General features: G+C 38.6%; 2 protein-coding genes across 5 annotated transcripts in view; one reads left to right on the top strand and one right to left on the bottom strand.

Annotated features, from left to right (window-relative positions):
- Positions 1–584: 584 nt before the first annotated feature.
- Positions 585–22,978, bottom strand: Blzf1 (basic leucine zipper nuclear factor 1). 3 transcript variants are annotated; one of them, XM_045141541.1, is made up of 7 exons: positions 22,881–22,978; positions 21,525–21,603; positions 10,881–11,326; positions 8,796–8,995; positions 6,692–6,820; positions 3,336–3,555; positions 585–1,883 (listed from the first exon to the last, which is right to left on the bottom strand). In XM_045141541.1, exons 2-7 carry the CDS (start codon positions 21,553–21,555, stop codon positions 1,698–1,700), a joined length of 1,212 nt encoding a protein of 403 aa, XP_044997476.1. In that variant the 5' UTR covers positions 21,556–21,603; positions 22,881–22,978; the 3' UTR covers positions 585–1,697. The 3 variants fall into 3 exon arrangements, with proteins under 3 accessions (XP_044997476.1, XP_044997477.1, XP_004658866.2); XM_045141542.1 differs by having other exon boundaries at positions 22,886–22,938; XM_004658809.2 differs by lacking the exon at positions 22,881–22,978 and adding an exon at positions 22,652–22,863.
- Positions 22,979–23,139: 161 nt separating this feature from the next.
- Positions 23,140–25,073, top strand: part of Nme7 (NME/NM23 family member 7) — a 145,240-nt gene continuing 143,306 nt past the window's right edge. For both annotated transcript variants that reach the window (XM_045158158.1, XM_045158166.1), the window contains exon 1: positions 23,140–23,266. In XM_045158158.1, the coding sequence (XP_045014093.1) occupies positions 23,264–23,266 (3 nt within the window). In that variant the 5' untranslated portion in view covers positions 23,140–23,263. The remainder of the gene's footprint in view (positions 23,267–25,073) is intronic.

Genomic DNA, 25,073 nt, shown 5'->3' on the forward strand with positions numbered 1-25,073 from the left:
TGCATCACCATGTGCATCTGTCTTATGTGGGTGTGGGGAATTGAACCTGGGTCCTTAGGCTTCACAGGCAAGTGCCTTAACTGCTAAGTCATCTCTCCCATCCCTATAGTGGGCATTTTAAAATGGGTTCTGGGAGCGAAACATAAGTCTAAGCTGGCAATGCAAGCACAACATGCACTGAGCTATCTCCCTAGTCCTTGTGAGTGTATTTTTTAAGAGTGGTCCGTTAAAATAATTTGCTCAGGGTTTTATTTTCATTATTGAGTTTTAGGAACTTTTTATACATTCCAGACCTTTATCAAGTTTACGATTTGTATTATTTCTCCTATTCCAAATTACCTTTTCTGTGTACTCTAACACATGGAAGTTTTAATTTTTGATGCAGTTAAATTATTTTCTCTTATTACCTATTCTTATGGTGTCTTATCCGAAAGATTGCAAAATTCACTGAAAAGTGCATTTTCCCATGTTTCTTTTCTAAGTGCTTTATACTATGTGAAAGTTCAGGACAAGGCAACGACAACAGTAAGAAGAAGCCATATGAAGACAAACCAGAGCAAACGCTCTGGAGATAAAGGTAGCAGTTTCACAAAACCAGGTAGAGAATTTATTGCCACTTGAAACAATTAATACACTTCTGGTAAGACAGACAAAAATAATAATAATAATAAAGCACCATTAAAGGTTGGTAGTAAAATATATTATTCCTTGACCAAGAACTGCCTTTTGAAGGTTACTGATAGGCATTATTGCAGCTAATCTGTATACTTTGATGAACTTTGTAAATATTTTTAAGTCCAATAAAAGAGCCTTATATAAAATGGTATATGATAACACATATAAACTGATAGATTGCTTTTTTCTTTTCATTTCTACAATGTTCTAAATACTCCCTTTCCCACCATATATTGTAAATGTCAAGTTAGATACTCTTATTGTGGTTTATACTTGTCAAAATGACCCAATCGTTACAAATCCATTTTTTTCATATATATCAGAATGCATCCATTCATAATACAAAATCCCTAGTACCTCCCCCTTCCAAAAAAAGCATAAGAGCATGTTTTGTTGATGAATTTGTTAATTTGGCTCCAAAATATTAATTTTCATAATATATAACATTTAGTTTAAAAAGATTAACCCTTCTACCTTAGTGCTTCTGAAGGCTTCTTTGCATCCCAAAAGTTACCAAAAAGAGAATGCAACCCCCTCTCCCTGCAACTCCACCAACTGCATTAGAGTAGGGCTCAGGAAACTTGTTCTATAAAGGACCAGGCTTTGATAGCCATAGATTCAACTCTGCAACTGCAGAGAAAAAGTACTTTAGACAACAGTAAATAAATACATATGGCCATATTTGACTCAGGGGTGTAATTTGCCTATTTGTGTATTAGTGAGGCAAAATTAAATCTATTTGTTAAATAAAATATTTAACAAGAAAAAGCAATACTTTAGTGCCTAAAAGTTATAAAATCTTTTAGAATCTTTTAACATAAACATTGTGTACCACCTGGAAATTATCCATTATTTTAAATATATCTACAGAGTTTCACTATTTTCTTACCCTGAGATATTTGTTAAGAAAAAGTAACCTGGAATCTAGCACATGAAATACTTTTACTTCTAGCATTTAAAGACCCCAGCACCCAAGTAATAAAGACTTTTGTGTAATATACATGCTTTCAACATACTGAATGTTAAAGAGCAATAAGTTCTCCCTGGCAATGATTGCAGCAATTGAAAGTTACATTTTCATATCTAGTATATGGATGAAAACGTCCAATATTTTTCTTTGTAGCAAGTAGTGTGGTTGGGGATGATTCAGAAAATGGCATATCAGGTGAACTTTCTGTACAGGCAACTGGATCCAAAATACGTAGAACCTAAGGAAAATGAGAGGTGACATTAGATGCATGGCCTTTGGCTTCACTGATGTATATCTACCTAAAAAAGTTTATTTTGTTAAATGGAGGTATTGTAAAAATAGTATTTGAATGATTAATCTAAGGATACGTCATCCGTTCTGCAAAGTTGTAAGCTTAATAATGGTTTCCAGTAATACATTCCTCTAGCTTATCTAATTTTTAGAAATGATGAAATTAATGCTCTCATATAGATAATGATGGAAGGAATAAAAACAGAAAGAATACAGTTAAAAGAATTCTACTTTGTTATAAATTTTTACTTTTAACCAAAAAACACCCACCATTTTCTTCTTGTATTTTTCATTCAACCACTTAGAATCAGGATCCTACTTTATTCTTCTATGGAAATGCTATTTTAAAGTCTGAACTTTTTTTTTTTTTTTTTTCTGAGGTAGGGTTTCACTCTAGTCTAGGCTGACCTGGAATTCACGCTTTATTCTCAGGGTGACCTTGAACTTAAGGTGAACCTCCTACTTCTGCCTCCCAAGTGCTGGGATTAAAGGCATGAGCTACCACGCCCAGCTCGAACAGTTTTTTATTTGTAGCAAAATAAATGGATTTTCATTTCTTTTCTTCCAGTCATTAAGTATTCAAAACTAACAACCATGTTCACAATATTAAGCTCTCTTAATTCTTTCTTTATTTGAGACAGAGAGAGAGGCAGCAATGGAGAGAGAGAATGGGCATGCCAGGGCCTCTAGCCACTGCAAACAAATTCCAGATGCATGTGCTATCTTGTGCATCACTCCACCCTTGAAAATAAATAAATAAAAATTAAAAAAGAACTTAGTACCAGAGATAATGCAGAGAGATGTTCAAGATTTTAATAATGGATATGTAATAGTGGATGACAAGGCTCAAAATGGGGGAACAGAAATTAGGGTCAAAAATTTTAATAGAGGTTATCTTGATTGTTACCAGAGAGCTGCAAGAATACATATGACAAGTCAACTATACGGGCTCTGATTTCATATAGGACTATAGACTTGGTTCTACTATAACTGATTCTATTGTATTCAGCATTGTCCCATCCATATATGGGAATTAAGTAACTTCTTATATCACAACTAACCTATTTCATTTACTAATGATTACTACTTTAAAAATTCTATACAGTGGTTTTTACCTGAAAATAATTATAAAGGAAAAGGGAAAAGGTTACCGATGATTTGTTAGTTAATAGGGCCTCTTTCAAAACAAATAGATTTTTTTTTTCTCCTTAGAATAGTACAGTAATGCTAGAATTAAAGGACAGAGGAGGAAATACTTATTTAGTTATTAAGCTTATTAGCATAAAAAACAAATTTATAGTCGTCATTTCCAAATGCCAAATGCCAAGCTTAACAGGTCGGTCACCTTTCAGTAAGGGGACAGTAAAATTTTACAGATCATGAAAACAAAACATGTTACCTTTTCAGCCATTTTCTCAGCTGGGGTACTGCAGAATTCAACTGTTGCTGGAATCTTTTTTTGACTGTTAATGCCAACATTTCCCAGAAGATGAGAATTTACTGCTTTTGCCAATTTGTGATTAGTTAGTGCTAGTTCTGCTGTGTTGTGAGGCTGTGTGCTAGGGAAGTACGTCTGCTCCCTTCCCCACTGTAAGGAGATCAAAAGTTCTTCCAGAAGTCTGCATATAACACACAGGCATAGTGAACATTAATGAGAGGAAAAAGTGTAAACACCTTTATGTAAGCAATATTTTTAAAATCATTTACTATCTTTCTTTTGTATCTTTCAATAAATCAGGGAACAGAGTCATTTAAGCTAGAGTACAGAATATTTGTCAATCTACTACTAGGCTGTCACCTGGAAATCATCCAAAATATTACATTATAATGTAATCATACTTTGGTGTAGAAACTACTGAATTTTGTGCATTCATAATTCTTTTTTGATGTACTATATTCACTGATATCTGAATGTTAACTCAGCTGACAATTCTTAGAATTGATTCTACTTGGTCATATATATATCTTTTCTGGTATTATTAAAGATTTGATTCACTAAAATACTGTTAAGGATTTTGCATCAATGTTTATTAAATGTAGAAGTCTATAGATTTTTGGTAAAAGTTTCTGGTTTTAGTATGAAGATAATGCTGGCCTTAAAAAAATGAATTAGGGGGACTTCCGGTCAAGATGGCGACCGCCTAGCTGCACTACAGACAACAAGGAAAAAAAGATAGATGCAGATCCTAAGAAGAGAGCTGCCCCAACATACCTCAAAAGGGGCCCAACTGAAACTAAGGACAACTGGCGAAATAAGCAAGGGTGATGTTTTCCTGTGAACCGGATACCAGCACAAAGGGGAAGGAGATCAACGCAGAGAAAAATCAACTCCTACCAAATCAGAGAGCCAGAGCCTCAGAGGCCCCTAACACCTCAGCACTGAAGCAAACCAAAAATGAACCCAACATGGCTTAGGGAAATTTTGCGGAAGAGGGGGCGGAAAGAATGTCAGAGTCACATGTTGGGTCATGATATGCAGAGACATTTATCATACCAATAACTGGGGGCTAACTCCACAATGCACGACCCATTTTCATTAACAAGGAGGGTCTAACGGGAGGGGGTAGATCACAGACAAGCCTAAATAATGGTACCAAACTGCCTGTATTTACTGAAAAGAAAACTAATAAATTACATTAAAAAAAAATGAGTTAGCAAGCCGCTCATGGTGGCATACACCTTAATCCTAGCACTTGGGAGGCCGAGTAGGAGGATCACTGTGAGATGGAGGCCACCCAGAGACTATACAGTGAATTCCAGGTTAGCCTGGGCTAGAGTGAGACCTCAAAAAGAAAAAAAATTAGACATTGTTCCTTTTCCCTCTATGTTCTGGAAGAATTTGTGCCGAATTGTTTTTATTTATTCTCTGGCAGTTTATTAGTATTCATGTAGAGCAGAATTTCCTTCAGTAGATAACTGTAGGTACAATTTCAATTGCTTTCATAGATTAGGGGTCTTTAGGCTATATATGTGTTACTTTTTTTTTGTTTTCTAAGAATTTTTGTTCATTTTTATTTAGTTAGTTGAGAGCGACAGAGAGAGAAAGAGGCAGAGAGAGAGAGAGAGAGAGAGAGAGAGAGAGAGAGGGGGGGAGGGAGGGAGGGAGAGAATGGGCACGCCAGGGCCTCCAGGCACTGCAAACGAACTCCAGACGCATGCGCCCCCTTGTGCATCTGGCTAACGTGGGACCTGGGGAATCGAGCCTGGAACCGGGGTCCTTAGGCTTCACAAGCAAGCACTTAACCACTAAGCCATCTCTCCAGCCCATATGTATTATTTTTCAAAACATTTACTTATTATTTTTTTTGGAGAGAGAAAGGGGGGATGCAAACAGTCACTATGAGGGTGCCAAAGCCTCTTGCTGCTCCTGGTGCGTGCATCACTTTGTGCATCTGGCTTTACCTGGGTATTGGAGAATTGAACCCAGGCCCTCAGGCTTTGCAAGAAAACACCTTTAACCAATGAGCAATCTTCCCAGCCTATATTTGTTCTTCACTAATCTTTAGTAAATTGTCTTTTAAGGCATTTGATCTTAATTCATCCTGAATTCATTGGCACAGATTTGGCAACACTCTCCTATTATCTTGCCATGACTATTCAATCTATAGTGTAAACTCCTTGCATTCCCAATACTTAAAGTATATTTTCTTTCTTCATTAGAGTGGCTAGTGATTTCTTAAGTTTATCTTTTCAAAAAAGTATTTTTTTTCCAATTTACTACACTTTCATCCTTATTATTTTCCCGTTCCACTTAATTACTCTGGGTTTGTGCTTCTTGAGAGCATTTAGATGAGACCTTTCTATTAGCTAAAATAAGCATATTTGTTTTGATTTCACTATGCCAAGTGCTGGGATTAAAGGCATGCACCACCACAGTTGGCTGCCTCCAACAAATTTTGATACCACCACATATTATGCTTTATCTCTCTCTCTCTCTCCTAAACAATTGTTTTAAATCTTTTTATTTGTTTGTTAGAGACAGGGAGGGAGAGAAAGAGAATGGGCATGCTGAAGCCTCTAGCCATTGCAAACAAACTCGAGACATAGGTGCCACCATGTACATCTAGCTTATGTGGGGCCTGGAGAATTGAATCTGGGTCCTTAGGCTTTGCAGGCAAGTAAGTGCATTAATTGCTAAGTCATTCTCCAGCCCTCTCTCTTAAGATCATCAGCTTGTTGGTTTTGGAATGTATAGACATGAAAACAAGCTCTAAATACTGTGAAAAATTAAAAAAAAATCTCTTATAAGAAAGACAGTTAGTCTTTGGATTGAACCAAACTTACACAAAACTATCACATGCAGAACTAAGAACTTCTTTTAAATTCAGAGATTTCTAAATAATTCCTCCCCCAATTAAGAATGTCAGAAGCAATGCCCTCTATATAGTTAGGCCTCTTCTACTCTGAGTATTCATTTAAATTTATTTTATTTTTATTTGAGAGAGAGAAGGGGGAGGGAGAGAGAGAGAATGGGCATACCAGGGCATCCAGCCACTGCAAACAAACTCCAGATGCATATGCCCACTTGTGCATCTGGCTTTTGTGAATTGAATGGGGATTCTTTGGTTTTGCAGGCAAATGCCTCAACCGCTAAGCTATCTCTCCAGCCCCCTGAGTATCTATTTTAAAGTGCATCTCAATAAAGTGTATGTTCCATAAGCTAGCAAATGTGACCACACTCAAAAACAACTTTCATAATGACAAAGAGTGCACGAAAAGCCAAGACAGCACTTGAATGTAAATTATGTGCCATACTTCTGTGTAGCAATCATTTCTTGCCGGAACTGTTCACGTTCACTCAAGAGATCCTGTACAGCACTGTGTGCATCTCTGTTCTGACGCTGTAAAATGGCTCTGGAGTTGGTTAATTCATCTGCCATTACCCTGAAAAAGATTAAGATCTTATATATAGTTCTCACAATAATAACACAGCATACAGAAACTAATATACTATTTTATGACTGTCACCTTCAAAAGCTAACAAAGGGTTTAATGTACACAATTTGTTTTCCAGTCTTAAATATTTCACTGAAAGCATTCTTTAGGGCTGGAGAGACAGCTTAGCAGTTAAGGTGCTTGTCTGCAAAGCCAAAGGACTCAGGTACAATTCCCCAGGACCCACATAAAACAGATGCACAAGGTGGCACATCCATCTGGAGTTTGTTTGCAGCGGCTGGAGGCCCTAGTGTGTCCATTCCCTCTCTCTCTCTGTCAAATAAATAAATAAAAAGAAAAGTAAAACAAAACAAAACAAAACTTTTTTTTTTTTTTTGGTGGAGGGGTTTGAGGTAGGGTCTCATTCTAGGCCAGGCTGACCTGGAATTCATTATAGTCTCAGGGTGGCCTCAAACTCATGAGGATCCTCCTACCTCTGCCTCCTGAGTGTTAGGATTAAAGGTGTGCGCCACTACGTCTGCCTAAAACAAAACATTTTTTTTTGAATGTTTATGAGCTTACAGCTTATTAAGTAACAGGGAATTTAACTTTTCTAGTGAGTTCTGAATTTATCCCAATCTTATTCTTAACTGCTCACCCTTTAAATACTTTTATTTACTATTATTTTTAGAGAGAAAGAGAGAGAGAGACAGACAGAATTGGTTCACCAAGGCCTCAGCCACTGCAACTGAACTCTAGATGATTGGGCCACCCAGGGGGCATGTGCAACCTTGCGCTTGCCTCACCTTTGAGCATCTGGCTTACCTTGGATCTGTAGTCTTATGTGTATCCTTAAGGCTTTGTAGGCAAGCGCCTTAACTGCTAAGCCATGTCTACAGCCTTAGGCTGAAATTCTTAAACAAAATAAAAATCTCAGACCAGTTACTACTAAACTTCTTAAAATGAAAGCATTACTACATCAAGAGTAAATCAACAAAAGCATTATTACAGTTGAATTTAACTTGAATTGTGTTTACAAAACTACTAATTATGTTTATAAGGTAATTAAGAAAGGCCCATATTACAACAATCTGTTTAATATATGTATGCTTTGCTTCTTATAAAAGTGTTCAGTAAGAATTAACTTCACTATAAGTCAAAAACATTGAGACTTTCCTCTCATGCTGCTTAACACACTATCAATACACAGCATATAAATGGAGGGCTCTAGGTATCATTAACCACTAGCAAGTATCATAGACATTAATGCAAAAAGAAATCCTTCCTAAGGATTTATTCCTCATAGTCAGTGACCCTTAAATATCAAGATGATACAATTTAAATCAAGTTACTAAACACATTAACTGTGAAATCCTTTTGTGTCACAGATAAATATCTAAAATTTCTTCCCCAGTTACTCAAAAGTTGAGTGGTAGGGTATAAACAGTCATAATTAATAACAGGGTTTCCAAACCATCAGCATGTTTAAAGGCTTGGATGAAGACCCTGTGTTTTTTTTACCTATCTTGGAGAGTAGTCTCACTGAGTATGCTACAGAATGATATAATTTCCTATTCATGCATAGAGAAACAAAGGTTGGGAAACTTCATCACATTGGTTAAAGAGCTATAAAAACAAAGTGTGGGGGCGACAAATACTGCCTAAAAAGTAGGGACAGTATTTGTGTTCTTTTGATAGGAGACTTGTAAGGAGGGTCTAGTTTTACCTTTTGTGACTTCAATATTTCCAGAGGTATGAATTTACAGGTCTGTGGTAAACATTGATTTCTAGAATGGGGAGATCACTATATCACTTCTCTAAGAGACTAAGTGATCTTTACGAGGAGGAGAGGGGCTGAATAAATGATATACAAAAACCTCTGACAACCTTAGTCAAAATGTTCATGTTATAATCTACTTTGTGTTATAGCCAAAGAACATGACAGCGCAAATACTAGAAAATACTATTTACAACAGAAAAATACCTGCTTGCAAGGAATTTACTTCGCCATACATCACACTGTATTGACATACGTTCTAACTGTTCAGAAAGTTGTGCTGTGTTTCGACCTAGGGCTTCATTTTCCAAAATAAGCTGATTTTTCTCCCGGGCTAGACGTTCAAAATGATACTGAAGATCATCTCCAACAGAAGCCACCAAGAGCTTTTTTAACTCACGATTTACCTAGATGGCAAGAATACAACCAAGACAATATGCTCAAGTGACGTCACTGTCTTAACCATGACACACACACACACTTGCTCTATAAATAATGGGATTACAAACTGAGTCTTATAATAAGAATACAGAATGCCAAATTGTTTTCAGTCAACACACAAAGGAAAAAAATTAACAAAAATTTTCATAAAAAGAATATTTGATGGGTTTTTCTTTGACCATTTATAAATTAATCTCTTTTTGTTCTAGGATTTTTATTCTTGAGAATTATAAGAAAAGGCAGGAGTGATAACTCAGTTGGTAAAGTGCTTGCCTTAGAAGCACAAGGACTTGAATTTCATTCCCTGAAACCATGTAAAATGGTTTGGTGTGTGATGGCCGCTGGTTCCAATCCTAGTGCTGGGCAGGGATGACAGGAAGATCACTGTAGCTCAACAACCAACAAGTTTACTTTACTTGGTGAGCTGAAGGCCAATGAAGAGACTCTGTCTCAAAAAAAGTGGATAGAGTACCTGAGGAATGAAACTCGAAATTGCACTGTGGCCTCCACACACACATACCATGTGTGCCCATACTTGTACAAACACACACACACACACACACACACACTTAAACTTAAGAAAAGAGGTAATCTAGAGTTATCTGTCAATACATTAGAATAAATTTGTAGTAACTAGCAGTGACATATGGTGTAGCCCCTGAGAAACACATTGCTATTAATAACTGCAAAAGATTGTGACATAGGAAAATTTTTAGCAACTAAAAAATGTGAGTTATAGGACACAACTCAGACACAGTAACATCTGATAGTGACTATAGAAGGGACCTTTTTTAGTACATTGTTCTGAATTTCTAAAATGTTTACAAATAAATATATACCACTTCTAGATTTAGAAATTAGGCTTTTTAAAAAATCTTTATTCATTTATTTGAAAGAGGCAGAGACAGAGAGGGAGTGAGAGAGAGAATGGGCACTTCAGGGCCTCCAGCCACTGGCAGTGAACTTCAGACACATGTGCAACCTTGTGTATCTGGCTTATGTGGGTCCTGGTGAACTGAATCTGGGTCCTTTGGCTTTGCAGGCAAGCACCTTAACAACTAAGCCATCTTTCCAGCCCACAGAAATTAGTTTTTAAATATATATTAAATAGTTATATACTATTAAATGCATTAAAATGTATTTGGCAAAGAACCACTAACCATGGTGTCATAAAGATATACAGCCTAATATAAAAACAAAGGAGGGCTGAGGCAATTTTACAAAGAGATAAAGGTTAAAGCAAAACAACTGAACACTAAATAATATTATTAATTTGTAATGAAAACTTATTTCACAATTGCTTTTTTCCCCCAAGTATATACACACAGGCAAAAATCTTGGAATTTATGGATTCTTTTTAGTTTTGTTTTTGAGGTAGGGTATCACTCTAGCTCAGGCTAACTTAGAATCCACTCTGTAGCCCAGGCTGGCCTTAAACTCACATTGATTCATCTACCTCAGCCTGCTGAGTGCTGGAATTACAGGTCTGAGCCAAAGCCAGTGAGTGGAATTTGTGGACTCTTTAAAAAAGAAAAATAAAAAGACATTAATTTGTCAGCTTTAAAGCCTGACTTGGGACAGCCTTTCGCAATTTCTAATTGTAACCCACTTTTATAACTTATAGGTGGTCTTGTCTAAAACACCTCAAATCTTCATTTTTGACCACACTTAGATTATAAATTCCCAGCATAAATACTCTCTAGAGAGAACATGAGAAATTGAAGAGGAAGCCTTTTAGAGAAATATCTATGATAATGACATTCCCACAAGGAGATGTGCTTTCTGAACATACAGTCTTAAAAGTAACAGGAGTAAACAGCATCCATTAATGCCACTGAAAGCTGTTCTTACCTCTGTCTGTACTCGGAGCTGGTTTGAAAGGCCTTCTTTGTCCTGAAGTAACCTCCTTTCTGAATTCTTGAGCTTTTCCAAATTATTCTTTACTTCTGAGAGTTCCTTCCTAGGTTCTGTGACTCCCTCTGATTGACCAAGGAGCTCACCTTTATGATAACCCAGAGACTTAACCTTTGCATTTTTGCTGGGAATGTCATGGGTTATAGCAGCTTTGGGAACAAATATTCTTACAGCTTCAACTTCCACTGCTTTTTCAGTGAGAATCTTTCCAAGCTGAAGAACTCCTGGGCTCTCTGAGGGACCTTTCTTCCGTGGACTCTGAATGCTATGATGCTTTATGGGCTGGATTTCAACAGATTTCGAGGCGGCTTCAACAGATTTAGGTGGCTCCTCAGTTTCCATTCCATCTCCAGCTCCTCGGACTGGGGCTGAAGTAAGGACAACTAGGAAGGCAAAGGAGATGTTAATCTACCAAAGGAGATATTAAAATACCAACACTGCTTTGCCCAATGTTCAAAATTACACTAGAAAGGATGGAAATGATTCAGGAAAACTAATTTCTAAAACAATCATGTGTCAACAGGAGATGAATGAAGTCTCAGAGGTTTTCTTAAATAAATGACTTCTCTCTTGGTAGAAAATCCAAGAGAACTAGAAACAAAGAATTTGGTTCTGACTTCTATTTTAATATTAATATAGCCTTAGGTAAATAAATTAATCTTCCATTAATTTCTGAATCATGACATGTGAAATACAGATATTACAACCTTACCATAGGGTTGTGATAAGAAGAAATATAGTAAGAATAAATCCTGGTACATAGCAGACATTCGATAATGCTGAATATAGAAAAATAAGTATCTATATTAAAATAATCTATACACATCAAAAGAGATTCATCTCTTTTCTAGGGGTATGAGCGAATATTATTTATGTTCACTAGTGAACTAATTAGGAAAAAAGAAATCAATCTTAATTCTTACACCCAGGGTTAAATTCTAATTAAACTAGTAAAAGTACATTGTGTTGTTAGACTAAATTTACGTAAGTCTACTTTTACCAAATCTAATTGTTTTTAGTGTCCCATGTAAGCTCTGTAGTAGCATTCAATGTATTTTAGGTATTTTATGTCCCTAGTTAAGTAGCTGGTCTGTATATTCAGTACACAAATGAATAAGGTATTTTCACAAATAATAATCACGAATAAGGTGTTTTCACAGTGAATAATCATACTAGTAAAGCTAAGTGTAGAGATGAACACACAGGTCAGTAGTGATAGTTACAATGACTGAGTGGTCATAGGCAGCAAACATTGTGCTAGGTGACTAATGTAGTCTAGATATCATGTGAGGCAGTGTGGACCACTGTCTTTAACACACTTATTATCTAGGACCCAAGCAACACATCCACAACACCGAGGGAACCAGCATCACGACTCATTGTAGAGAAGCTTCTCTTTTCAGATGCCAGTGACCACTGAGGAGAATCAAACTCATCAAAGTGCTAAGAAGAGACAGTGGAGTGAGTGTTCAACACAGAGAGACATCTCTATCACACCCTCCAATGTTAAGGGATTACTGAAGAAGAGGTGGAGAAAAGATTGCTAACCAAGTCCTGCATGGGGAGTGGGGGCAGGATTGATGACATCAAGATAGAAGAGGTTAGCTAGAAAGAAGGGATTTAGTGGAAGGGGTAGGGGAGAAGGACAAAGGAGGGTGGTGGGAGGGGATGATGACCTTGGTATATTGTGAGTATGTATAGAGATTGTGAATGAAAAGTTAAAAAACTTATTATCTAATTACACACACACACACATGAAAATGGGGACCAGAAATATAAGCTGGTACAAAGCACATGTGCAAGGCCTTGGGTTCAAATGCCTGCACTATAAAAAATAATAAAAAGAATATAAAATGTATTAAATGGCAATATATAATAAAGTGAAATAAATGCCCTAAAACATTATTGAAATTTTATTTCTACAGAAAAATTAAACATAGTCGTGGACTATGGATTCATCTTCAGTTAGCTCATCAGTCTAGCTAAATACTGTACGTGTAGGTGTATGTACAAACACACACACCTATATGTAAGTAATATAATATCCTAGTGCAAAGACCTGAAACAAAATTTCAAAAGCTAACACATGTACTTTGTCTCAATTACTGGTAATTATCATAACTTAGATGTATCAAACACTAACCATGTTTTATTAACCATACAGATAGAAGAACTTACCAATTTGGTACAAGTAATAATAAAGTCTTAACTAAAGTTAAAACTTTCTTAGAGCACTTAAAATATACAAAGCCATATTTAGAAGAATGATCACATTCTGGCTCTAGAAATGGAAATCCTCAGCTAAAGTAACATTGAAATGGTGGCTTCCTGAAGATAATGCTAAGAAAATAACTGAAAAGGTTACCTTCAAAGAGTTCTTCAGTAAAAGAAATATCTAACAATAATATCTTCCTGAGGTTTCTGTTAGGTTTCTACTTCTCACTGAGTTTACTTTTCTTCCTCTTCTAAACTTCATCATATAAACAGAAAAGACTATAGAATAAAACATAATGTCCTTAGACAGTCATATGTGCTCTGGTTTGTATTACTATTTTTACATTGCTATTAAAATAAATTAGAACACAGCTTCATAATCATTTAAAATTCTCATCATATCCTCAACCAATCATATAATTTTAAAGTGTATTACATTTTTGTTTTGCTAGTCTTTGTTTTTTAATTTTATGGATACAACCTATTTCTTTAAATTAAAATAAGATTAGACACTGGAATTCTATTTTATTTGGACTGCATACCATTTTGTGAGTGTATGCCTGTTTGTATGTGTGAGGTCATGTGTGCAGTATGTTTGTATGTGTGTGTGCATGCACAGGGAAGCCAAAGGCTGACAAAGGGAGTCTTCCATCACTCTCCATTTTACTTGTTGAGACAGTCTTTCACTTAAATCAGAGTGCTAGTCTAGGTAGCCAGCTTGCCCTGGTGATCCCATCTCCATCTCCCAGGGGCTAGGGCTATAGGCTGGCTGCCATGCCTGTTCAGCATTACATATGCTGGGGATTGAACTCAGATCCTCATGCTTGTGCAGCAAGCACTTTACCAACTAAGCCATCTGAGCTTTGTCTATTCAATTTTCACTCCAACAATGCTTTAGTGAACTGTTTGTACCTACACATTTTCTCAACTTTTCAATTATTTATCTCTTTTCCAGCCAGGCATGGTAGTACATGCTTGTAATCCCAGCAGCTGGGTGTCTAAGGTAGGACTGTGAATTTGAGGTCAGTAAAACCCTGCCTTAATATAAAACAGAACAGAATTTAAAAACAGTGAGAACATGTGTGAAGCCCTGGGCTGGATCTTTTTTAGCACTGCAATCATCAACTTGACTACAAACATTTTCAAGAGATCTGAGGGTCACAATTTGCCAATCCTTGTTCTAGAAGATGAAGGCATCCATGATAGGATTTTATAGTCTAGCATTAAATATTTTCTTTATTAACAACAGTGTAAACCTTAACAATTTTTAAAATATTTTATTATTTATTGGGGGGGGGGATGAGAGAATGGGCACACCAGGACCTCTAGCTGCTGCAAATGAACTCCAGATGCATGTGCCACTTTGTGTATCTGTCTTATGTGGGTCCTGGGGAATTGAAACCTGGTCCTTTGGTGGTGCAGGCAAGCGCCACCTTAACTACTTGTGGTGGTTTGATTCAGGTGTCCCCCATAAACTTAGGTGTTCTGAATGCTAGGTTCCCAGCTGATGGATATGTGGGAATTAATGCCTCCTGGAGGGAGTGTATTGTTGGGGGCGGGCTTATGGGCTTTATAGCCAGTTTCCCCATGCCAGTGTTTGGCACACCCTCCTGTTGCTGTGGTCCATCTTCTGTTGGCCAGGGGGTGATGTCCACCCTCTGCTCATGCCATCGTTTTCCCCTGCCATCATGGAGCTTCCCCTCGAGCCTGTAAGCCAAATAAACCTCTTTTTCCCAGAAGCTGCTCTTGGTTGGGTGATTTCTAACAGCAATGCGAACCGGACTGCAACAGTAAAGTGGTACCAGGAGTGGGGTTGCTGCTAGACACCTGACTGTGTGGCTTCGGCCTTTTGAAGCTGATTTTCAAGAGGAATGTGGAAGGAGTTGAAACCTTGGCCTAAGAGATGCCTTGCAGTGCTGTAAGTACAGCTTGGTGGTCTATCCTGGTCAGAGCTGAAAGACCTGAAGGCAGTAAGAACTATGGACTGTGAGGTTTGGCTTATGAGGGTGAGAAAGAGCTGTGCCTGGACTGGGCTAGCAGTTTGTGTGAGAAGCTTGCTCTTGTGCCCATGTCCTGAGAAGTTGTGCAGGGTTGCTTAGCGTAGAAATGAACTGGTGTGTGCAGAGGGATATGGCACAGAAAGGAAAATCTTTGGGTGAACTGCTGCCCGTTCAGCTGCAACTGAGAGATTACAACCTTTGAGACTGGGCTAGCTGACCTGCGCTAGGGCAACAAGAAGAATGTCAACTCTTTTGAAGGTGTCTGAGTGCTCAAGGAGTGTCCTGTTCTTCAAAGTCTGCTTTATTCCCCCCTGGATTAACAAATTGGCACCCTACCTGGTATCGTGGAGTATAAAGTGCTGGAAAGAGGGTCATTGAGTTTGCAACACGGTCTTGTGTTTTGGAAATGGCCATGGGCAGTGTGAAGCGGGTTTGCTGGTTGCCTGCAGAGAGACACCATGGGGCCATGAGGACGAACTGTGGCTTGCAGTGGAGACCCAGTGGAGATGCCGGGACCATGAGATGGCTGCCGAGGAGCTGCCGGCCCCGGTGAAGTTTCCCAGGACTGTGAGTAGCCTAGCTGGAGGGGTGGAATTGGAATGCCAGAGACTTGTTGCTGGTTAGAATTATCGGACTTGAAGATTTGTCGCTGGCTAGAGTTGCTGGACTTGAAGCTACAGAGTTTGACGTTTGCCCTGGTTGTTTTAAATTTTGTATTGGTTGAATGTTTCTTTGCTATGCCCAATGCCATCTTTTGCAGTGTGAATATTTATTCTGTGCCATTCTGGGTTTTTTTGAGGTTATATTTTGGTATTATGGCTCAGTTAAAAGATCTTGAACTATGGGGATGTATGAACATCATTGAGATTGATTAAAAACTATGGGGACTTTTGAAGTCAGACTGAATGCATTGTATTTTACATCATGCATGGATATCAGTTTATGGGGGCCAGGGGCGGAATGTGGTGGTTTGATTCAGGTGTCCCCCATAAACTTAGGTGTTCTGAATGCTAGGTTCCCAGCTGATGGATATGTGGGAATTAATGCCTCCTGGAGGGAGTGTATTGTTGGGGGCGGGCTTATGGGCTTTATAGCCAGTTTCCCCATGCCAGTGTTTGGCACACCCTCCTGTTGCTGTGGTCCATCTTCTGTTGGCCAGGGGGTGATGTCCACCCTCTGCTCATGCCATCGTTTTCCCCTGCCATCGTGGAGCTTCCCCTCGAGCCTGTAAGCCAAATAAACCTCTTTTTCCCAGAAGCTGCTCTTGGTTGGGTGATTTCTAACAGCAATGCGAACCGGACTGCAACACTACTAATCCATCTCTCCAGCTTTAAAAGTTTTTATTATTTATTTGCAAAGAGGAGAGAGAAAGGGGGGAGACAGAGAGAATGGGCAAGCTAGGGCCTCTTGCTGCTACAATGAACTCCAGACCCATGTGCCACCTTGTGCATCTGGCTTTACATGGGTAATGGATAATCAAATCCAGGCTATCAGATTTGGCAAGCAAGCAGCTTTAATCACTGAGCCATCTTCCTAGACCAACGACTGTATAAATCTATGAAGACAGGTACTTAAAGTCAACACGGCTGGCTAGTGGAAACATCATATTCATGAGTCAAAATAATATTAAGGGCTGAAGAGATGGCTAGTGGTTAAGGCACTTGCCTGAAAAGCCTAAGGACTCATGTTTGACTATCCAGGTCCCATGTAAGCTAAAAGCACAAGGTGACACAAACATGTAAGGTCACACGTGTGCACAAGGTGGTGCATGTATCTGGGGTTCGATGCAGTGGCTGAAAGCCCTGGCATGCCAGTTCTCTCTCTCATAAAAAAATTACAAAAAAACAAATAATAAACCTTATTGCCATTCATTGTGCACTGTTACACAAATCACTTTGCTTTTCTCCCATGCCCTGGGGCTTTCAGAATAATAAAAATATTATGGTGTTTTAAAATGACTTGTTTCTGTTGCAAACTAAGCTGTTGGAAACTCCTTAAGGTAGAGACATCACCTACTCCATATACAATCTTCTAAGGAAATGTGCCTGGCACAGAAAAATTGAGTCAATGCTTAAATGAAGTTCATCAATCATGTACCCAGATTTCACTGACACATTCAATGACCAACACTTTTAAAAACAACTTATTTCCCCCATTACACTAAACCATTAATTCCCAGCTCCATTATAGCTGATCCATTTTTTAGAACACAGATAAATTAAGCAATAAAACATTTCATTTAGGTATGCCTCTTGGTAGTTTTATAACAGTAGTCTTTGTGTGTGGCATTGGAAATTGAAACCAGGCATACCAGGCAAGTACTCTACCACTGAGCCCTGTCCTCTCTTAATTTTATTTTATTTTTTGTTTTTTGTTTTTTTTTTGCGGGGGGGGGGGGTTAAAGGTAGGGTCTCACTCTAGCCCAGGCTGACCTGGAACTCACTATGTATTCTCAGGGTGGCCTCAAACTCGCGGTGATCCTCCTACCTCTCTGCCTCCTGAGTGCTGGGATTAAAGGTGTGCACCACCATACCTGGACCCCTCTCTTTATATTTTTAAGTATTTTAAAGAATATTTTATTTATTTATTTGAGAGAAAGAGGGCAAAAGAGGGGAAGTGGCAGATAGAGAAAGAGAATTGGTGCGCCAAGGCCTGTAGCCACTGCAAGAAATGAACTGCAGACATATGTGCCACCTTGTGCACCTGGCTTACATGGGTATTGGGGAATTGAACCTGAATCCTAAGGCTTCATAAGCAAGAGCTTTAATGGCTAATCTATCACTTCAGCATCTCTTTTGGAGTTCCAAAGTACCTACTAGTATAATAAAGGCTCTGAGACGTTGGTAGTGTAACACTTCATTCAATCCAGCATTCCAAACTTATCTGCTCATGGAATCCTTTTTCACTTAACTTTTACTATCCTTTATAATCAGTGCTAAATGACTTTTAATAAATATGATTATATAACAGGATTATATCTACTTACATGTTTTAGATCTTAATACTTGAATATTTTTACTAAACTGTCTTAACAGGTGTTAGCAGCAGGCATGTTTGGCTTTTTATGGTGATTTTCTAATTGTTACTATTTATTATATGTTTCTCTTTGGGAATAGCTCTAGTGGTGATGACAAATTCCTCTTAGGATGGCAGTACTGTTTACATGCTAGACAAGAAGTTCTGTTGCTATACTAAGCAATCACAGGAAATGTAGAAAAATGACAACATCATATAAGTATTCTTTGTTCAGGTCTTGGAGGTCAAGTACTTTTTGTTCACTAGCAACAGTTCCCATTCAGTAAGAATAAAACTACCAGTTGTATTATCTGCTTCAATGGATAATCAAAATAAAATAATGTATATAAAAATACTTTATTATTCCAATTCTTATAAATTTTTAATTCCACAGATACTTTGTAACACCGTTTAATCACTAATCATAATACTGCATTTAGCTTTTGCTTTTTGCTAAGTGCTAGTGTAGCTGCTTTTATGTTAGTTATCATTGAATTGCTTTTATTTGCCATTCATTCCCAGTTTATTACTTTCATTTATCTTTGATTAGCTTATTCTAATACTATAAAACTCTCTTGAGTGACAGGAAATGCTATTGTGCAGAGCTGTTTAAATTATCAATAGAGTGACCTTTGTTTATTTCTTAAACATATCACAACTCCCCCCACCTATTTTTGGTTTTTCGAGACAGGATTTCTGTATAGCCCAGGCTGACCTGGAATTCACTATGTAGTTTCAGGGTGGCCCTGGACTCATGGTGATCCTCTTACCTCTCTGCCTTCAAAATGCTGGGATTAAAGGTGTGCACCACCATGCCCGGGCTACAACTCCCTTTTGAGCATTGCTAGAAATCTGCTACCTATACTTTCTTTAAGATTTCTTGGTGCAACTGTTGTCATAATGTAAGATAAAATGGGAGTGGGTCATAGGGTCTGAACTGAAGAAGACATCAGTGATAATGATAGAATTTGAAGTTATTTCTATAATTAATTAATTACTCAAGGTCCAACATCAGAAGAGACAGGAGTTTAAAACAGTGATACTAGGCTGGAGAGATGGCTTAGTGGTTAAGAGCTTGCCTGTGAAGCCTAAGGACCCTGGTTCGAGGCTCAATTCCCCAGGACCCACGTTAGCCAGATGCACAAGGGGGCACACGCATCTGGAATTCATTTGCAGTAGCTGGAACCTCTAGTATGCCCATTCTCTCTCTCTCTGTCTCCTCTCCCTCCCTTCCTCCCTCCCTCTGCCTCTTTCTCTCTCTGTTGCTTTCAAATAAATAAATAAAGGTGAACCAAAAAAAAGTGATATTTACAAGATAAATGAAATGGAGAGTAGGCTAAAGAAAAAACAGAAGATAGAACTAAGGAATTTGCTTCAAGTTTAGAAATATAATAGTTATCAGGCACATTTGGTCTTTGAGCATTGGGAAATAAATATAGTTTTAATTTTGAAAAAATATTAATTTAAATGTAAATACCCAGAATATGGTTACTACATTGGACAGTACAGAGCCACAGAGCAGACAGAAAATATAAGAAATATCACAAAAAGAATTTTAAAATATAGTGAATGATCAATAATATTAAACATTAATATTATAATATAAATTTAATATATAAAATAATATTATGACATTGTGATAGGAAGGAATGTTTTAGTTTTGTGACTAAATTGCATAGACTCCTGAAGAATCATTTATGTTTTAGATCTCTTTATGTTTATTTTGTAGAGCAGTATTTATATTCATTATTCTAATATATAAGTGAACAATAGCATCATTGGGTAGTATTTATTATATGACCATATAATAATATATAATATAAATATTAATATATCTAGTATTAATAATATTAAATATTAGAGAAGACAAAGAGTTATTCTGTCTCCAATGATTAACAATGCACTCCTATGATTACTGTATATATTAAGTGTTATGGATCGAATAAATATTGTAGTAGAGTCTTAACTTCCAGTGCCTTAGAATGAAACCTTATTTAGAACTATGATCATTGCAAATGTGATTAGTGAAGATGAGATCATTTAGGATTCAGTATCATTCTCTAATATGACTGTTCTTTTTATAAAGGGAATGTTGGAGACAGAAACACATCATGTAAACATGAAGACACATTTCAGGGAGGTCCACCTATAAATTAAGAAACATCAAGGACATGAAGACACATTTCAGGGAGGTCCACCTATAAATTAAGAAGCATCAAGGACTGCCAGCAAACTAAAAGCTATAGTATATATCTAGATCATTCCCAGTATCTTCAGAAGGAGTTTGGCTATGCGAGGGAGTGTGGTCATGCTGGCACTTATTTTGATATTGAATTCTAGACCTTGAAACTGTGAGGTACTAAATTTCTGTCATTTAAACAGCACAACAAAACAGTTTGGGGTACTGTGTGTGTGTGTGTGTGTGTGTATGGAAGACCTACAAAGAAAACTAACACAGTGAGAAACAAGTCTTTTGTTTTAGGTGTGTGAGAGACACACACACACACACACACACACACACAGAGAGAGAGAGAGAGAGAGAGAGAGAGAGAGAGAGAGGAGAGAAAGCTGGTGTGGGAGGCCCTCCAGCCACTGTAATCGAACTCCTCCAGATCCATGCACCCCCTTAGTCACATAAGTGACCTTGTGTGCTGTGTCACTGTGCATCTGGCTGACATGGGACCAGGAGAGTAGAACACGAGTTCTTATACTTCACAGGCAAGCACCTTAACCACTAAGCTCACTCTCTAGCTGGAGAAACAAGTCTTTGGTATCTGCTAATTGTTTATTTATTCCTTTTTATGTTTAAAATGTTAATTTATTTAATTCTTATGACTTCTGGTTCAGGAAGGATATCTAGCTATTTTTATATTAAATGTTTAAAGGTGAATAGACGTTTTGAAAAAATATGTTTTTAATTTATTTATTGGATGGAGGAAGAGCGTGTGCACATGCACACGCACGTGAGAGAGAGACAGAGACAGAGAATGGGCACACCAGGGCCTCCATGCACTGCAACAACTCCAGATACATGCACCACCTTGTGTATCTGGATTATGTGGGTACTGGGGAATTGAATCTGGGTCCTTAGCCTTCACAGGCAAGTGCCTTAACTGCTATGCCATCTCTCCAGCTTGTGAGTGGTTATTTAATAACTACCCAATGATGCTAATGTTCACTTGTATGTTAGAGTAATGAATATAAATACTGCTCTACAAAATAAACATGAAGAGATCTAAAACATAAATGATTCTTCAGGAGTCTATGCAATTTAGTCACATGACTAAAACATTTCTTCCTATTATCATAAATTTCATGTTTTAAAAACAATTATGAAAATAAGAACACTTACCTTTGGTTTCTAAACTCTGAAGAGTAGTCATGTTTCCTGTTATTAATGAAAATGCACTCTAAGATGTCTTCTGAAAAACCTAGAAACGTATATATGTAAAAGAATTAAAGCAGTATCAATACATTCATCGATGCCTTTAATTACAGTTACAGTTTGTTTTTGCACATATGCATTTAGAAAAGGAAGTTTTCTTCATTGTTCCCTTCTCACAGGTCCTGGTGTGTATACTCAATGTCTTAAGAATAAGGCAGTTTTCAATATTTAGTTTCACCATCCTTACAAGGTAAAGTCAAAATTGCCAGAGGTGTGTCCTAAATTTTAGTTCAGAAATATAATCAGCGTATTACAAACAGTAGCTAAGAAATTACAATAGATTCCTATTGTTGATATAACAACAGGAATTAAAATAATTACTCTTTCAGAGACATACCAACACATATCTATGTTCACTATATATATAAAAAAGGAGGTTCTGCTTAGATGAGGCAAAAAACATTACTCATAATTTGTTTGGCACTTTTTGGTAAATAGAAAAGTGTAGTTCTTAAATGAAGGACAGAATTATACACTGAATGTATGCTTTCAGAAATGTTGAGTAGCCTTACTGCAAAGATTTAGAATTACCAGAAGAACATGAATAGTAAGGTGATATTAATTCAATGTAGCAATACTATAGACTGTGGTAGATTGACAATTGGCTTCAACACACACACACACACACACACACACACACACACACACACACACACACACACAGTTTTCAATATGGGCCTCCCACAGCTGACTTAACAGCAAAAATCTCTGTTTTGAAAAAGTATCCAGAGATGTATGGATACAAAATGGGATCAAATACCAGAAACTTCTTATAGAGACTGTCTTGCCAAATGTACAAGCATAGTGACAATGTAACTAAATACTGAGTGGGGAGGAGTGAGCACAGATCTGAAAGGGGCAGGCGTGGAAGCGACAACAGGGCCAAACTGGCCGTCCCGGGAATCCCAAGTTTCGTCCTGTCTGAAGGCGTCCTCCCAGATGTACCATCTTCCCCTAACTCCTAACGCCCAGTCCCGCAAGCTCCAGACTAGCCCTCCCGTCTTCTCAACACCCCTCGTCCCCCAGTTCCTTACCGCAGAGACCCCGACCCCCGAGTTCCAGGCGGCTGGCTTGCACAGGCCCCTCAGCTACGTACGAGTCGCCCGACGGGCTTGCGGAACTCCCCAGCCATTCCCCAGCCGACCCGCCCAGGCCCTCCCACAGCAAGCCGCGATCCCACGCCAGGCACTTCCGGTGACTCAGGGGCGCACTTCCGGAGTCCTTTCCCGAGGAGAACGAACGACAAACACTGTTTAAACTCACGTAACTCAGAACATGCGAAGTAAGGACTTAGTAAGTGAAACAAAGAACGGCAACTGTTTAAAAATAAACGGAGTTCCAACATTTGGTCCTAGTCGCGTGCTGGCTTAAACTTCCGGGTCACGTGTCAACGAAACGGAAGTGGTGACGCTGGCCGCAGGAAGGTAGCGTCCGGTTGCCCCAGGCGATAGCGAGCAGGTGCGGGGCTGCGGCGGTGGGTGGGCGGAGTTTTCACTCTTTTCAGCCAATAGGAACGGAGGGGCGCCGCGGAACGTCACGCAACGCCCGGCAGTGGGCGGGACTCTGTTGCTGGAGTAACCAGAGGATGGTGTAGATCTGCACGTATTCCTGACTAACCCTTACGAGTTTGTTGCGATCCAGAAACTATGGTGAGTGCCAAGTGCCGGGGAGGCCAGGAGAACGGTTCCGGGGTCCTGGTCACGCGGCGTCCCTCCTCTTTGGACGGGCTGGCATTCAGAGGCTCCCTGCCCCTGCCACCTCCGCCCGTCTGCGCCATCTGATCTGTTCTAAGGGCAGTTCCTGCAGCCCCCTTGCTCTCCCTGTTTGGTGTAGCACCCCAAATTCCACTTTGATACTACTAGAACTTACTGAGAGTAATGTAACCCAAAGTCAAGGTGTAAAATACCGGATTTGATAACATAAGTGAGGCGTTATTTTTTATATATAAAATTTTTATTTATTTATTTGAGAGCGACAGACACAGAAAGACAGAGGGAGAGAGAGAGAATGGGCGCGCCAGGGCTTCCAGCCTCTGCAAACGAACTCCAGACGCGTGCGCCCCCTTGTGCATCTGGCTAACGTGGGACCTGGGGAACCGAGCCTCGACCCGGGGTTCTTAGGCTTCACAGGCAAGCGCTTAACCGCTAAGCCATCTCTCCAGCCGGTGAGGCGTTATTTTGAGCAAGTAATTTATGTTTGTTTGTCTTTTGCATATTTTCAACCTTGCAGCTTCACACCCACGCAGTTCATTAATTGTAATGTGTCAGCGCTGACCTGAATCTGAATCTCCCCAGATAACAGAGGCCCTTCTCCGCAGTGATGAAGTTGTCTCACATGTGGTAACAGAACCACTAAAATAATAGGTGTCTGTTGCCTCAACTTTCATTCAATTGGATATTTTCTAGGGGGGTGTGTGTGTGTGTAACAGAAACACCCCTCTGGATTGTTTGGGGAGCTTCTGGAATTCACTTGCTTGATTGAGCAGCACAACCAGAATAGAGTCAGGGCTTGGTATTTGCATTTTTAATAAGCTTATTGGTGATTTTAATTCATCCACTACTTCAGTCACAGGGTTATAGTTAACTCACTAAATAACATCTTTTCAGCATCTGTGATGTCTTCATTTCCTTTTTCCAAGAGAATTAATTCTTTGTTTATTTTTACCATTTTATTTAATTAATTATTTAATTTATTGGTTTTTTGGAGGCAGGATCTCACTCTAGCCCAGGCTGACCTGGAATTCACTATGTAGTCTCAGGCTGATCTGGAACGCACTGATATTCCTACCTCAGCTTCCCCAATGCTGGGATTAAAAGCATGTGCCACCATGGTAGGTACATGTTTCCATTTTGTATAGTACACATGTCTCTCATTGTACTTGACACATTCAGTTAAATTACTTAGGGACTTATCACTCTTATGAAACTGTTGAACCATTAGAGGAAAAGGTTTTGCTATTCCCTGCTCCTCCTTAAATCATAGGATGTACTTAGTTATTTGCTGAATAACTAACAGTTAAAAGTTAATGACTTAAGAGAGTTAAGAATACTTGAGATTGGAAGGTAGAGCTTATATCTCAATCAGAAAGTCAAAGCCATAATGAAGTAAATGAGAAAGAACTAGGAAATCATTGCCCTGTGAGGGATGCAGGTAGAAGAGAGTGACATTTGGTGAATGCTGTTATTTTGTGTTTTACATGTTGTCATCCAGATGTCTGAACAATACCCATATCCAAATTCAGTTAAAGCTTCCCCTGCCTCTTAACCATTTAACACCCTCTTTCTGCTCCTTCCCTGGCCTTGCCTTGGTGGGGTTTCTGGTGGTCCATGATGGCTTCTCTGGGGAACAGACTTTTCTATTCAGACCCTACTAACAAAGTGCAAAATTCTGGAGGAAATGCCTAGGTACATTCGCAAGTTTGAAACAAAAAAGAGCTTGGCAGCCTTCACAAACTTC

Source organism: Jaculus jaculus, chromosome 1, assembly GCF_020740685.1.
Source record: "Jaculus jaculus isolate mJacJac1 chromosome 1, mJacJac1.mat.Y.cur, whole genome shotgun sequence".
Classification (NCBI taxonomy): domain Eukaryota; kingdom Metazoa; phylum Chordata; class Mammalia; order Rodentia; family Dipodidae; genus Jaculus; species Jaculus jaculus.